The following is a 12902-nucleotide window of genomic DNA, read 5'->3' as shown; positions in this document are numbered from 1 at the left end:
TCTTGCCTGCCCATCGCCTCCCTCTCGTGTTCCTCCCCACCTTTCTTTCTTCCATGGCCTTCTGACCTCTCTTATTAGATTCCTCCTTCTCCAGCCCTTTATCTCTTTCACCAACAACTTCCCAACTCTTTGTTCCACCCCTTCCAACACTCCCAGTTTCACCTTTCACCTTGTTTCTCCCTGCCCTACCCACCCCCCATCTTCCTACTCTGTCTCATGTATTTTTCTCCAGTCCTGCTGAAGAGTCTCGGCCCGAAACTTTAACTGTACTTTTTTTTCATGAATGCCGCTTGGCCTGTTGAGTACCTCCAGCATTTTGTGCGCGTAGCTTGAATTTCCAGCGTCTGCAGATTTTCTCTTGTTTGTGATTGGTCATTGGTGAAATGGGTAATAGCAGATTGCGGTTTTATCTTTAACTATATTTGGTTTTCTTTTCTAACATAGTTAGCCTGTATAGGACAGGTTGTAAATTCAGTTATTGCACTTTTCAAAAGTTTGTCACGGGCTAATTTCACCCATGTCTTAAAATACTAGCCTGATATTCTTCCATGAAGGAATAAGTTGCCATGTGTTTTTACAACTTTAGAATTGGATGCAAAAATGCTGAATCCTGCTCATTTTACCTTGCCGGAGTTAGCATGAGGCAACTTCCACTAAAAGTAATGCAAGTGGCTAGAACTCAATGGCCATAGCCACGCCGTTAGCTGGTCAATGTTTATCATTGGGCTTTAATCGGCATAAGTTTGGATTACACATAATAAAAGGTTTTGACGAACGAATGCTATCCTGTTTGGAGCCGTGCGTTTGGAGAGTGCTTGAATGCAAAACGTGCATCGCTCTCACGATGGGACAATTAGACAGCCGGCAGAGTGTGCTGAACTTCCTCCCAGCCCTGGTTACTATGGGGCCGTCACAGGGCTGGAACCCCACTACAGCTAGCTGATTTGGGAAGAGTGCAGAACGGGGCATCCCAAAAGCTGGCCATGCAAGTGAATCTTGGAGGAAAGGCTGTTGCTGCTCCCGATGAGCTCCACAAAAATAATTCTCCATTTTGCTTTCTTGGTCTCCTTAGATCATAACACCTGGGTGAGTTATTTAACAGATGCTTAGTGACTCACATCAATAAATGACAGTAACTTCAAGAGAACATTATGAACCTCCAATGGCAGACACCTTTCAGGACTGCAATGGTCAGAACGAGGACAGGTCTGGCTCAACAGGCTTTTATCCTATACTTTTGGGTGTAATATTGATCTACTGTCACTGACAAGAGACAGTAAAAAGTCTTCCTTCTGTTACATTGACTCTTCAAACGTAAAACAAGTGAACACATTCACATCCTCCTGAATCTCATCAAAAGGGAAACCGAATTTGAAATCTCTAATTAGTCCCTTCACATAAGGAAAACTTGGTGCTCAGCTACTTGTTTCACTGAGAATCATTGTTGTGACACTGGAGGAGGCAGGCCTCCCATTAAAGCCTCATTGGTTTATTATGAAGTGCCAGTCCTGCTCTCTCTCGAAAGTCCTATAAATTGATCTTTCTCAAGTGCCTGTCCTCTTCACTTCTCTGTTTGCTCAAGAAAATGATTCCAGTTTATAATTATTCTGTGAGCAATAAAGCATTTCCTCACATTACCCCTTGCATGTTATGCCCAAAGTTTAAAATTTGAGCCTTCTACTCGGTGAAGCATCTCCTTGTGAGAACATCACCCTCTAATTACCCAAGTGAAACTCATCATGGCTTTGTTCACTTTTATAAAACCTTATTTATTCCATGGACAGCAAATCCAGCTCATTATACTATGCTTATCACTCATTCTCGGAGTCATTTCTAAATCATTCTTCATGACAGTAAATCAGCTCCATTTTCATGGCCTCAAATGAAAGACTGAAAAGGGATAAAGCACTACAGAAAAAGAGACATCTTAGAAGATGCTTGTAACTTATAACTAGTTCATTAAGTGTCAAGCAGCTCACAGCTCATTGATTTTGGATATGTTCCAGCAGACAGATGACAAAAGGGATCAAAGTGGGACTAGAAACAAACTACGCCTCTGGAATCAAAAGAAATTTAAATTGCACAGGGTAAAGATGGAGAGCAGCAATAAGACCTGTCTGACTCATAAATAAAGTAGACTGTAAGATGCAGTGTTAGAAAATAGAGGACTCTAAGGGTAGGAACTGCAGAGCAGACAGTACCAGTTCTGATCCAATACTTGCTGTTTTCACCTCTACATTTCCTCACGATACCCATGTGTCTTCAGCTGCCTAGGACCAGTCTTCAGCATTTCTACTCAAATGTCTGCACTTCTATAGCTAGAGAGATGTCGGGGCAAGTTGTGGTTTTTTTTTGTGTGGCGGGTGGTGAATGCGTGGAATAGGCTGCCAGAGATGGTGGTGGAGGTGGATACGATGGGGTCTTTAGGAGATTCCTGGATAGGTACACTGAGCTTAGAAAAAATAGAGGGCTATGGGTAAGCCTAGTTAATTTCTAAAGTAAGTACATGTTCGGCACAGCTTTGTGGGCCGAAGGACCTGTATTGTGCTGCAGATTTTCTATGCTTCTTCATATCTCCTTCTTTAAGATGCATCTTTTATTCAGTGTCTTTAACTTATTCTCATATCCTTAATGGTATCAAACATTGTTAACACCTCTGAAATTCTGGATGGAACTATATAAATGAAGGTGGTTATTAATGCCTGGGACAAATTTCCCTAGTCACTTCTGGGACATGGCTTCACTGTTAAGATCTGTATTTACTTCCCATAAAAACAAAGAACCAAAATATACTTTAAGTGCAAAAATATCATAACTGCTGAATCCAATACTTGAATGATGCATTCAAACATAGCTGGCTTGAACTAAGTTGTTATTCATTTCCTCTTTATACATCTTTCTCAAAGTTTTATCATTTTCATTAAGTGATTCTTATACTGTAACTTATGGCTGTTTTAGCTAGACAGAAATTAATACAGTTCAGTAGACACCTGAGAGAGAAAAAAAATACTTCTTATTAGTTCCTCAGTCCTTAGGAGTCTCCGGAGATTCAGTATGTCACAGAAACCTTGGCAAACTTCTATAGATGTGTGGTGGTAAGTGTGCTGACCGGCTGCCATTCTGGCCTGGTATGGGAACACCCAATGTGTTGAGTGGAAAATGTTACAAAAGGTAGTGGATTAGGCCCAGTACATCATGGATAAAACCCTCCCAACTATTGGACTCATCTACATGAAACATTGCCATAGAAAAGCAGCATCCATCATCAAAGATCCTCACTATCCAGGCTGTGCTCACTGCTGCCATCAGGTAGAGAGTACAAATGCCTCAGGACTCACACCACCAGGTTCAAGAACAGTTACTACCCCTCAACCATCAGGCTCTTGAACAAAAAAGGATAACTCCACTCATTTAATGACTCATTTATTTTGTTATTTCATGCTCATTATTTATTATCTGCATTTGCACAGTTTGCTTACAGTTCCTGTTCCATAGGTTTGCTAAGTATGCCCGCAGCAAACAAATCTCAGAGTTTTATGTGGTGACATGTCTATACACTGATAATACATTTTACTTTGAACTTTGAACAATGGCAATTTAATTGGGCTTGTTTTTAAGCTGTTGAAAGACCTGTCTTACTCAATAAAGTAGCTGTGGTGCTAAAATGTCAATAAAACTCAGAAAATTTATGTTTTAAACTTGACCAAATTGTATAACAACAGAAAATTTATTCAATACCATCTTAATTGTTCCCCCCTCAAACCTAATGGGGATACACACTCTAACCTGCCACTCAGCCAAATTTGCCAACAAGTTTCAGATTTAATATCAATAAGTAATATTCCTGACTAAAAACATTGATTAATATACTGTACCTGTGGTGGCATGGTAGTGTAGTGGTTAGAACAATGCTTTACTGTACAGGCGATCCTGGTTCAATTCCCACCACTGCCTTAATGAGTTTGTATGTTCTCCCTGGGAACATGCGAGTTTCCTCCCACAGTCCAAAGATGTACCAGTTGGTAGGTTAATTGGCCACTCTAAATTGGTCCCATGATTAGGCTTGGATTAAATCGGGGGATTGCTGGGTGGCATGGCTCAAAGGGCCAGTCGGGCCTATTCCATACTGTATCTCAATTTAAAAAAACACAAAATATTCTGCAGAAACTAGAAATCTCGAGCAACATTTTCAAAATGCTGGAAGATCTCTGCAAGGAAGGCTGCCTCCAAGGAAAGGAATAAAAAGTCAGCATTTCAAGCCAAGACCCTTTATCAGGATTAATGATGGCTCATTAGCCCTGAAGAAGGGCCTTAGCCCAAAACGTTGATTGTTTATTCTCCTCCATAGATGCTGTTTGACTAGCTAAGATCCTCCAGCATTTTGTGTGCATTACTTTCTGCTGCTAATATTAGCTTCTCAGAAATATCTGGTATTTACAGATTTCACTTCAGGATAATTAGATTGTGTTTAGTTTTGTATCTAAAAAGAACAGTTATGCTTTGCAAGAAAATATTCTGGTACTATTTCAGAAACAGGCTTTCCCAGCAAAGGGGATAACTTTACACCTGAAATTGCAGTGGCATATTAATATTTTTGAAAAAGCTAAGTAACACGAGCAGAGATTTATGATTCAACCATGAGTAAAAGAACTGTCTTTAACATTAAAATATTACTTATTAGAAAAAAATTAATGCCAAGAATTGTTAGCTTCTAACAGTTTTTGCATCAAGGATCTCTAACAATATAGAGAAACCAAACTTGCACATTATAGGAAGAGGGTATATTGAACCTGTAAGGAAAGTGAATAGCTAACTCGTTAATGATCACTAAGTTCCTTCTTTTACAGCCTGCGAAGGACGAATCGATACAAAAAGGATTAACACTCACTGGCAGTTGCTTCTCCAGACAAATGTTGAAATTCTTCGTCTGATTTGGCTTTAATCTTTTCAGTGGAATTCGGGTCTCACCAATAAACTCGTTATGACGGAATTTATCTTCATCACAAACTGAAACTCTGCAACAATAAGATAGCAGGCATTACCAGCAATTACTTTGGCACCATAACAATGGTCCATTACTACAGCTGGGAGAGGTAACAAAAAATGCCTGAAAATTGCCTTGAAGTTGATGCTCAGAATGCTGTGAAACAAATTCTGGAAAGGGTATGCAATTAGTACACCAATTAAATTCTTTAATCACCAGAACACAGACAATAGAAACAGAAATAAGTATCGATCCTCGATAAATGAATGGCTGATCATGAAGCTTTCCCCAGATCTCTTGATTGTCTGAATGCTGCAGAGAGCTGTAAACTTAGTCAGCTCCATCATGGGCTCTAGCCTCCATAGCATCCAGGACACCGAGGAGTAAAGCTTCAAAAAAAAAGCAGCAGCCATCATTAAGGGCCCCCATCACCCAGGTCATGCCTGGTTCTCATTGCTAGCATTCGGAAGGAGGCACTCACCCCACAATTCAGAAGCAGCTTCTTCCCCTCTGCCTAAATGGACATTGAATCCATGAACACTACCTCGCTACTTTTTTTTAAAAAACTTTTATTTTTGTACTACTTATTTAACTATGAAACCTGATTTAGAAGGAGAAACAAGACTTTGTGACCATTTCCAGGGAAGTAGAAACATTACATAGGTACCTAATTGGTAATTTGTTTATTATTGACACATGTATTGAGATGCACTAAACAACTTTGTTTTGCATGCCTTCCAGACAAATCATTTCCATACACTGAGTTAGTACAGAGAGATATAACAGAATGAAGGATATAGTGTTAGAGTGACAGGGAAAATATAATGCAATTAGACAAATAAGGTGCAAAGATCACAATAAGGTAGATTGGGTGATCACATGTTCTCCTTTAATGTACAAGTGGTCCGTTCAAGTCTTATAACAGCAGGACAGAAGCTGCCCTTGAGCCCGATGGTGCAAATTTTTAAGGTTTTGTACCTTCTGCCCAATAGTAGGGTAGAGAAGGGAGAATGTTTTGGGTAGGAGTTGCAAGATTATTAAATCGTTTAGAAGAAAACACATTGTTCTGGCTCGTGAGTGAAAAGTGAGGGTCATCACTTCTCAGTTCACTCACCAAGAAGGGGATTGGTCATTCAAGATGGAGATGAGCAGAAATTTCTTCACTCGGAGAGTAGTGAATCTCTGGAGTTAGTTCTCAAAGGTGTATTGCACGTTCATAACGATGTGGGCAGTGTTATGGAAAGCCAATTCAGAAGAAGAAAGTAGACATTGTGGCAACTTCCAGAAAAGCAGAAACATTAAATAGATTGTGGCAAGTTTATTAACAGTATGGAATATTTTTACATGATAGTAACCCTTGGAATTTTAAGGAAACGGGACAAATATTTACAATAGAGGTAGACATGTGGAAAAAACAAACCAACTTGATTTATTTAAATTGGTGAAAGTTGTCTAGAGGCACAAAGGATTCTCATTCAATGCTATTGTGTATTTATTATTTCAATAATATTTTAATATATTAAGCATTCTTGTTCATTTAAATAATTCATTACGGTTTATATGTTTAAATACATGCACCACATACATCATCATGCTACCATGTAATACATGTGAACCTCATTTAAAGTAAACACAAACTTAGACCTGCATTTCAGACTCCCCATGACTTACTTCAAATGAGTTGAATGTTCTGAAGTTACGAAACATAACTCATGGTAATCTCTCACTGCAGACAGGTGAATTGTTGACATTAAACACTCAGTGAGGAAATCAGGCATTTACTTCAAGTAGTGTGACAAATAAAAGACTAGCTTGAAGTTGGTGGCCATCTTAGATTTACTTTTATCCTCAAAAGGTAGTTTTTCTGGAGTACAAATTTGATATTTAGATGTATTTTGTTGATATTTATAAGGCCAAGCTCAAGTAGATAAAATATATTAGTGTTCACTACCATTAAAGCAAGAGACAATGGACTAGCCTAGTTGTTGAGGTTTCCAAATCAGTTTAATATAGTTGAAATCAGTTCCTTTATTTCTTGTCAAATGTCAAGCTCTCGCAACTGAAATGCAATGATTGATTAGGATTTGCAAAGAGAATTGAGAATAAATTAACAGTGGATCACCTTCATCAAAACCAAGTCATTAACACAATTTTCTATTGTAATTTTTGGGAAATCATGCTGATATTAGCTTGGCATGACATTTTTCCAAGATTACAACAAATCATACAAAATATTGGAATTCTATTTCTTGTCCTATAACTGAAAGACAAAACAATAATTCGGTAACAATAATGTAATTACATATCGCAGAATACTGCTCAGAGGCAAACACAAAGGGAAGGCTGGCGGGAAAACTGAGGCTTCCGATCTCCACTGAAGAAGCAGGTTCAGCTGAGGCTTTTGGAGGAGGCAGAAAAGGGAGCACGGCTTAGATTAAATTCTTCAGTGTGCAGGATCAAAGGTGCTTTGTGTGCATACTTAAAGGAGTTAATAGAAATGGAAGAACACAGAGTGCGAGCAGGGTCAATGAAACTGAGAGTGGAAAGTTAAGAATAAAGGCAAAAATAGAACTTTAACTACAAACAAATATGTAAAAGTTCGTGCTCAGGTGATTTCTGCAATCTTACGGAAAGTTTCACAACCACTTCGAGCATGCTAAATATACTCAGTGGCTGCGAAATGCACATTCATGATCTTCTGCTGCTGTAGCTTCAAGGTTCAATGTGTTAGAGAACTGCACACAACTGTTATAAACACATGGTCATCTGACGTACTGTCGCCTTCCGTGAACCAGCCAGGGCATTCTCCTCTGACTTCTTTCATTAACAAGGCATTTTCGCTGATGTACTGCCACTCAGTGGGTGTTTTTGTACACCATTTCTCTGTAAAATCTACAGACTGTTGCACGTGAAAATTCCAGATCAGCAGTTCCTCACATACTCTAATTACCCTGTCTGGCACCAACAATCATTCTCCGGGCAAAGTCACATAAATCACACTTCTTCCCCAATGTGACGTTTGGTCTGAACAATATCAGAAGCTCCTGACCATGTCTGCATGCTTTTATGCATTGAGTTACTGCCACATTTGGCTGATTTGATACCTGCATTAATGAGATGTACCTAATAAAGTGGCCACTGAGCGTAGACCTTTCCCTCTGCGACTCCCTGACCCACTTCTCTATCTCTGCTTATAATTTTCCTTCTCATTGCCCATTCCCATATAACCAAGGGAAGTACAATACCTGACCTTTTACCCCAGGCCAAGAGGTAACGCTTTGTTTCTTTCCATTGATGCTGTCTCTCTTGTTGGACTCCTCCATGAGTTTGTGTTTATCTGGATTGCCAGCATCTGCAGAATCTCTTATATTTATGATTCCCTCTCTTCTCTCCCTTTCTGAAACTTGAAACATGCTTGTTTTTTCTCTCCTCCAGATAGCCGACCAGAAACTCTGAATTTCTTTCTCTCTCCTTTGATGCTGTCTGACCTGCTCTCAGCGTTTTTGTTTGCTTCTTCAAGTGTTGATGTATTGCAAAGAGTGAACGCAATTCAGAAGCTGATAAAAGTGATGGCAAGATGGACAAAGATTTGATTATAATCGGGATGGGGGTGGGGGGGGGGAAGCAACAGTGGTGAGAAGAGTGCGAGAAAGAAGATAATAAACACAAGAAAGTCTGCAGATGCTGGAGATCCAAAGCAACACACACAAAATGCTGGAGTAAGTCAGCAGGTCAGGCAGCATCCATGGAGAATTAGCAGCCAGACTTTCTCGTGTTTATGATTTGCTGCCTCTCTGCAATCTCTTCGAGGGACGCCTCCCCTGAAGTTTAAATCTTCTTTTCAAACAGAGTTCAGTGGGACCCTGCTCCCCCTCCGTGCTCTCTGCTGCCCTCCGACTCTTTGACCATATCACCTTCCAATTTGCCTCCCCCTCTCCCCCACCACCTTTTTATTCTGGTTCTTCCCCCTTCCTTCTCAGTCCTGAAGAAGGGTCTCGGCCAGAAATATTGACTGTTTATTCATCTCCATAGATGCTGCCTGACCTGCTGAGTTCCTCCAACATTTTGTGTGTGTTGCCCGGGAAAGAATATGTTTAGATTCAACTTAAATTTAGGCATGACATGACTGAACATTAATCTGAGTGAGCTTCTGTACAGAGCAGGATCCAACAGGAGTAATGTTTTGGCAGCAGTCTAGCAGAACAACTTTTTGCTGGCAGAATCTGGGATTTGGTATGGATGGGACTGAATATTCTCCGCATAGACCACTATTTTGCACAATATGTTGCTCTGGCTTTCCAGTACCTGAAGAATTCATGTTTATGAGTTGGGTCAATGTGTGTTGGCACCAAAAAGCTTCCTGAATCCATCTACCATCTGAAAGTGTGGTTTGAAGGTCCTTAAAAACACAACCTACAGCTGAAACAAAGACCAAGATTGTATCTTACAATAAATTTAACAGTTATGGGGAAAGGAGGGGTGCAAAGTCTTTGAGAAAGATGTCTGGGTATTATTGCACCATTGAGATAGCTGCAGCCTACGTAGAAGAGATGGAGAAAGGTGTAGCTGCTAACAGTTAAATGGCAGAAGAAGTGTATCATGGTCAGAGACACAATGCTGTCAGTGCTGCTGCTGAAGATAAATCTCCTAGTGTTTTGCTAAGTGGAATAATTGATTCAGGAGGGATGGAGAGCAGAGGAGGGTACAAGGTCTTAGAAAATGTTTACAAAACATCAGAAATGCATTTCAACCAAATTTGGAAGGACGGGCTTCTTCTTGTTCTGAAAAATGGAATGATCAAAAGTTCTGCAAAGTTTCTGGTGTTCACAACCCAACAGCATGTACGTTAATAAGTCAAATTTGCAGGAAGTATTTCATACAGTGTAATGCTTTGTAACTACAAAATGGAAAACTAATCAAAAGAAAAACAACGGAGCCCAAGAGATATGTGTAAACTTTGACTGTACTTCTAGCGAGGCATGCACTTATGACATGGTGTAATGACAAGTCATTCATGTATTTATAAACATAACCCACAATTATGTAAACATGCTTAATCAGATACAGTATGTATACAATATCACTCAAATATTACTGAAATGTTAAACACACAACACTCCTCTCTGCTTAGCTATAAACTCCAACTCAAATAGAATGCATCTCGACTTATATACATACACCCACAGCATAGTAAATTTTAAATTGCCTCATTCAGGTCTAGAGATTTAATCACTGTGGAGGCTTTCTTACCCCTGAGGCATAATGTCTTTCCTGATGGGGTGGGGAGGTTTAATCTGACTGGCAGGTGACACTTGTGTCAGGTTCTGTGGCCTCCTCCATGGTGGTAATAGATGTCGTCTCTGGGACTACAGGAAGTGGTTCTGACAGCTCTAGACGCCTTTCGTCTCCAAGATGCTCTTGGCATCTTCTAGACATGTTGGCATTCTGAAGAATGCATCACAAGCTGCTCAATCTGCCGATCTATCCCTGGCCACCAGACAAAGCTTCAAGACTACACTTTCATTCTGTCCACACCTAGATCACTGGCAGGTAGCTGCTCCAACAAGTTCTCAGCTTGGATGGTACAACAACTCTCAATCCCTGCAGGGGGAAAACTCCATCAAGGGCAAGTTCATCCCAGCACTGGTAAAAATGGGGGAACTGGAATCTCTGCTGCACCTTCCAGCCATTTTGAGTTGCCATGAAGACATGAGACAACTCTAGCAAGGAGACTTTCAATTTACATTAGGAAGAACGAGTCAAGAGGGGTATCATTTCTTGTAAATTTTTCAGGTGTTTCCTTTCCCAGGGGTCATCATCATGATCATGTGTGGTGTGAATCATGATATGATGTGGTGACCATGGCTATGACCATGGTTGATCTTGACAAATTTTTCTACTTGTGGCTTGCCATCGCCTTCTTTTGGGCAGTGTGTTTACGAGAAAGGTGACCCCAGCCATTATCAATACACTTCAGAGATTATCTGCCTGACATCAGTGGTCACAAAACCAGGACTTGTGATCCGCACCAGCTGCTCGTACAACCCTCCACCATCCGCTCCCATGTCTTTACATGATGCTGATTGGGGGTACAAGCAGATGCCCTGGTCCAAGGATAGCCTGCAAGCCAGAAGGGGGAAGGAGTGCCTTTCATTTCCTTTGGTAGAGACACATCTCCATCCCACCACCCAAGGGTCAACAGGACAATCCATCACCATTTCCATGATTAGTTGTTCACTTGAATTCAGTCTTGTAATTGTCTCCTCCAGTAAACAGAGCCCATCTCTGCTTTCCTGCCGGTGCTAATGGAAAAGCCTTCTGCAGGTTGAAAATGGACACTAGTGGTTGATAATCCGTAACATAAGCAAACTCTCTCCCAAGTACAGGTTGAAATGTTTTATACCCAGACTAGACCCTGTCAACTTGTGCATATTTTTTCTCTGCAGTGGTAAGGGTATGTGATGCAAAGGCTCATCACTGCTTACATGTGACATGACTACACCTACACTGTACCATAAGGCAATGGGGTTCACTTGACGTGGATCATAATGTGTGAATACAGTGTCTGACATCGCCATTTCCTTTACCTTTTTGAAAGCCACCTCACACTGCTTTGTCCATTGCCACTTCTCCACAAGTTCAGCTGGTGGAGCACAGTAGCCAGGTTTGGCAGGAACATGTTATAATAATTGACAAATTCTAAAACGGGCCACATCCCTTGGCCTTGAGGCATCCACCGTTTGAATTTTCTCAGCACACTTGTACAATGCTTGCTCATTGGTGGCGTGACCACAGTAAAGGATGCTTGGTTTAAAGAATTCACACATGCTGTCTCATTCTCTGAGACCATAATCTTCCAATCTTGAGATTTTGGAGATGTTCCTCGTCACTCTAACTGTAATGATTATGTCATCCAGATAACAGTGAGTACCTGGGCAGCCTTGCATCACCTAGCCCATCACCTTCTGCCAGACAGCAGGTGCAGATGTTACTCCAGAAATAAACATATTATAGTGATAAAACCCTTTGTGAGTGTTTATGGTGAGAAACACATAGGACTCTTCTTCCACATCCATCTGTAGGTAGGTGTCAGCTAAGTCCAGCTTCCCGAAGAGTTTTCCTCCAGAAATATTTGCAAAGGTAACCTCTTATCCTGGGGTAGAGGGCATTAGTCTAGAAACATAGAAACATAGAAAATAGGTGCAGGAGTAGGCCATTCAGCCCTTTGAGCCTGCACCGCCATTCAGTATGATCATGGCTGATCATCCAACTCAGAACCCTGTACCTGCCTTCTCTCCATACCCCCGATCCCTTTAGCCACAAGGGCCATATCTAACTCCCTCTTAAATATAGCCAATGAACTGGCCTCAACTGTTTCCTGTAGCAGAGAATTCCACAGATTCACCACTCTCTGTGTGAAGAAGTTTCTCCTCATCTCGGTCCTAAAAGGCTTCCCCTTTATCCTTAAACTGTGACCCCTCGTTAAAACTTCCCCTTTATCCTTATCTACTTTCAATACTGGGTTGATGGCGACCTTAAAATCATCACAGATCCCAACAGACCTATTTTGCTTGCTACTGGGACCACTGGCATTGTCCATGGTTTCCATTCAACCTTGGAAAGAATTCCTTCAGCCTCCATGTGATTTCGCTCACTGGCAGATGAGCTTTTTAGCTCATATCACAGACGGTATAAAGAACTGGATGGGCTTTGTAAAACTTGGGTGTGGCATATTCGTTTAACACCTTTTTAAAAATCCCTGTTATATTGGAGCTTTCCAATGCACAGTAGTGGCATCATCTAGTACCTCCCTTAATTTGCTTTCAATTGTCTCTATTACAGGGGATGTGGAATGCAAATTGTGGATGGATCACCAATCAAGCTATACTTGTCTCAGCCAATCACATCCCCACAATGC

At 40.8% G+C, this 12902-nt stretch overlaps 1 protein-coding gene across 2 annotated transcripts in view; it reads right to left on the bottom strand.

Annotated features, from left to right (window-relative positions):
• Positions 1-12902, bottom strand: part of LOC140731757 (double C2-like domain-containing protein beta) — a 282625-nt gene that overhangs the window by 69643 nt on the left and 200080 nt on the right. For both annotated transcript variants that reach the window (XM_073053525.1, XM_073053526.1), the window contains one exon: positions 4889-5015. In XM_073053525.1, the coding sequence (XP_072909626.1) occupies positions 4889-5015 (127 nt within the window). The remainder of the gene's footprint in view (positions 1-4888; positions 5016-12902) is intronic.

The sequence above is a fragment of the Hemitrygon akajei genome, chromosome 8 (assembly GCF_048418815.1).
Source record: "Hemitrygon akajei chromosome 8, sHemAka1.3, whole genome shotgun sequence".
Classification (NCBI taxonomy): Eukaryota; Metazoa; Chordata; class Chondrichthyes; order Myliobatiformes; family Dasyatidae; genus Hemitrygon; species Hemitrygon akajei.
Note: the sequence above shows the minus strand (reverse complement) of the source record. Positions and strands in the feature narration are given on the sequence as shown.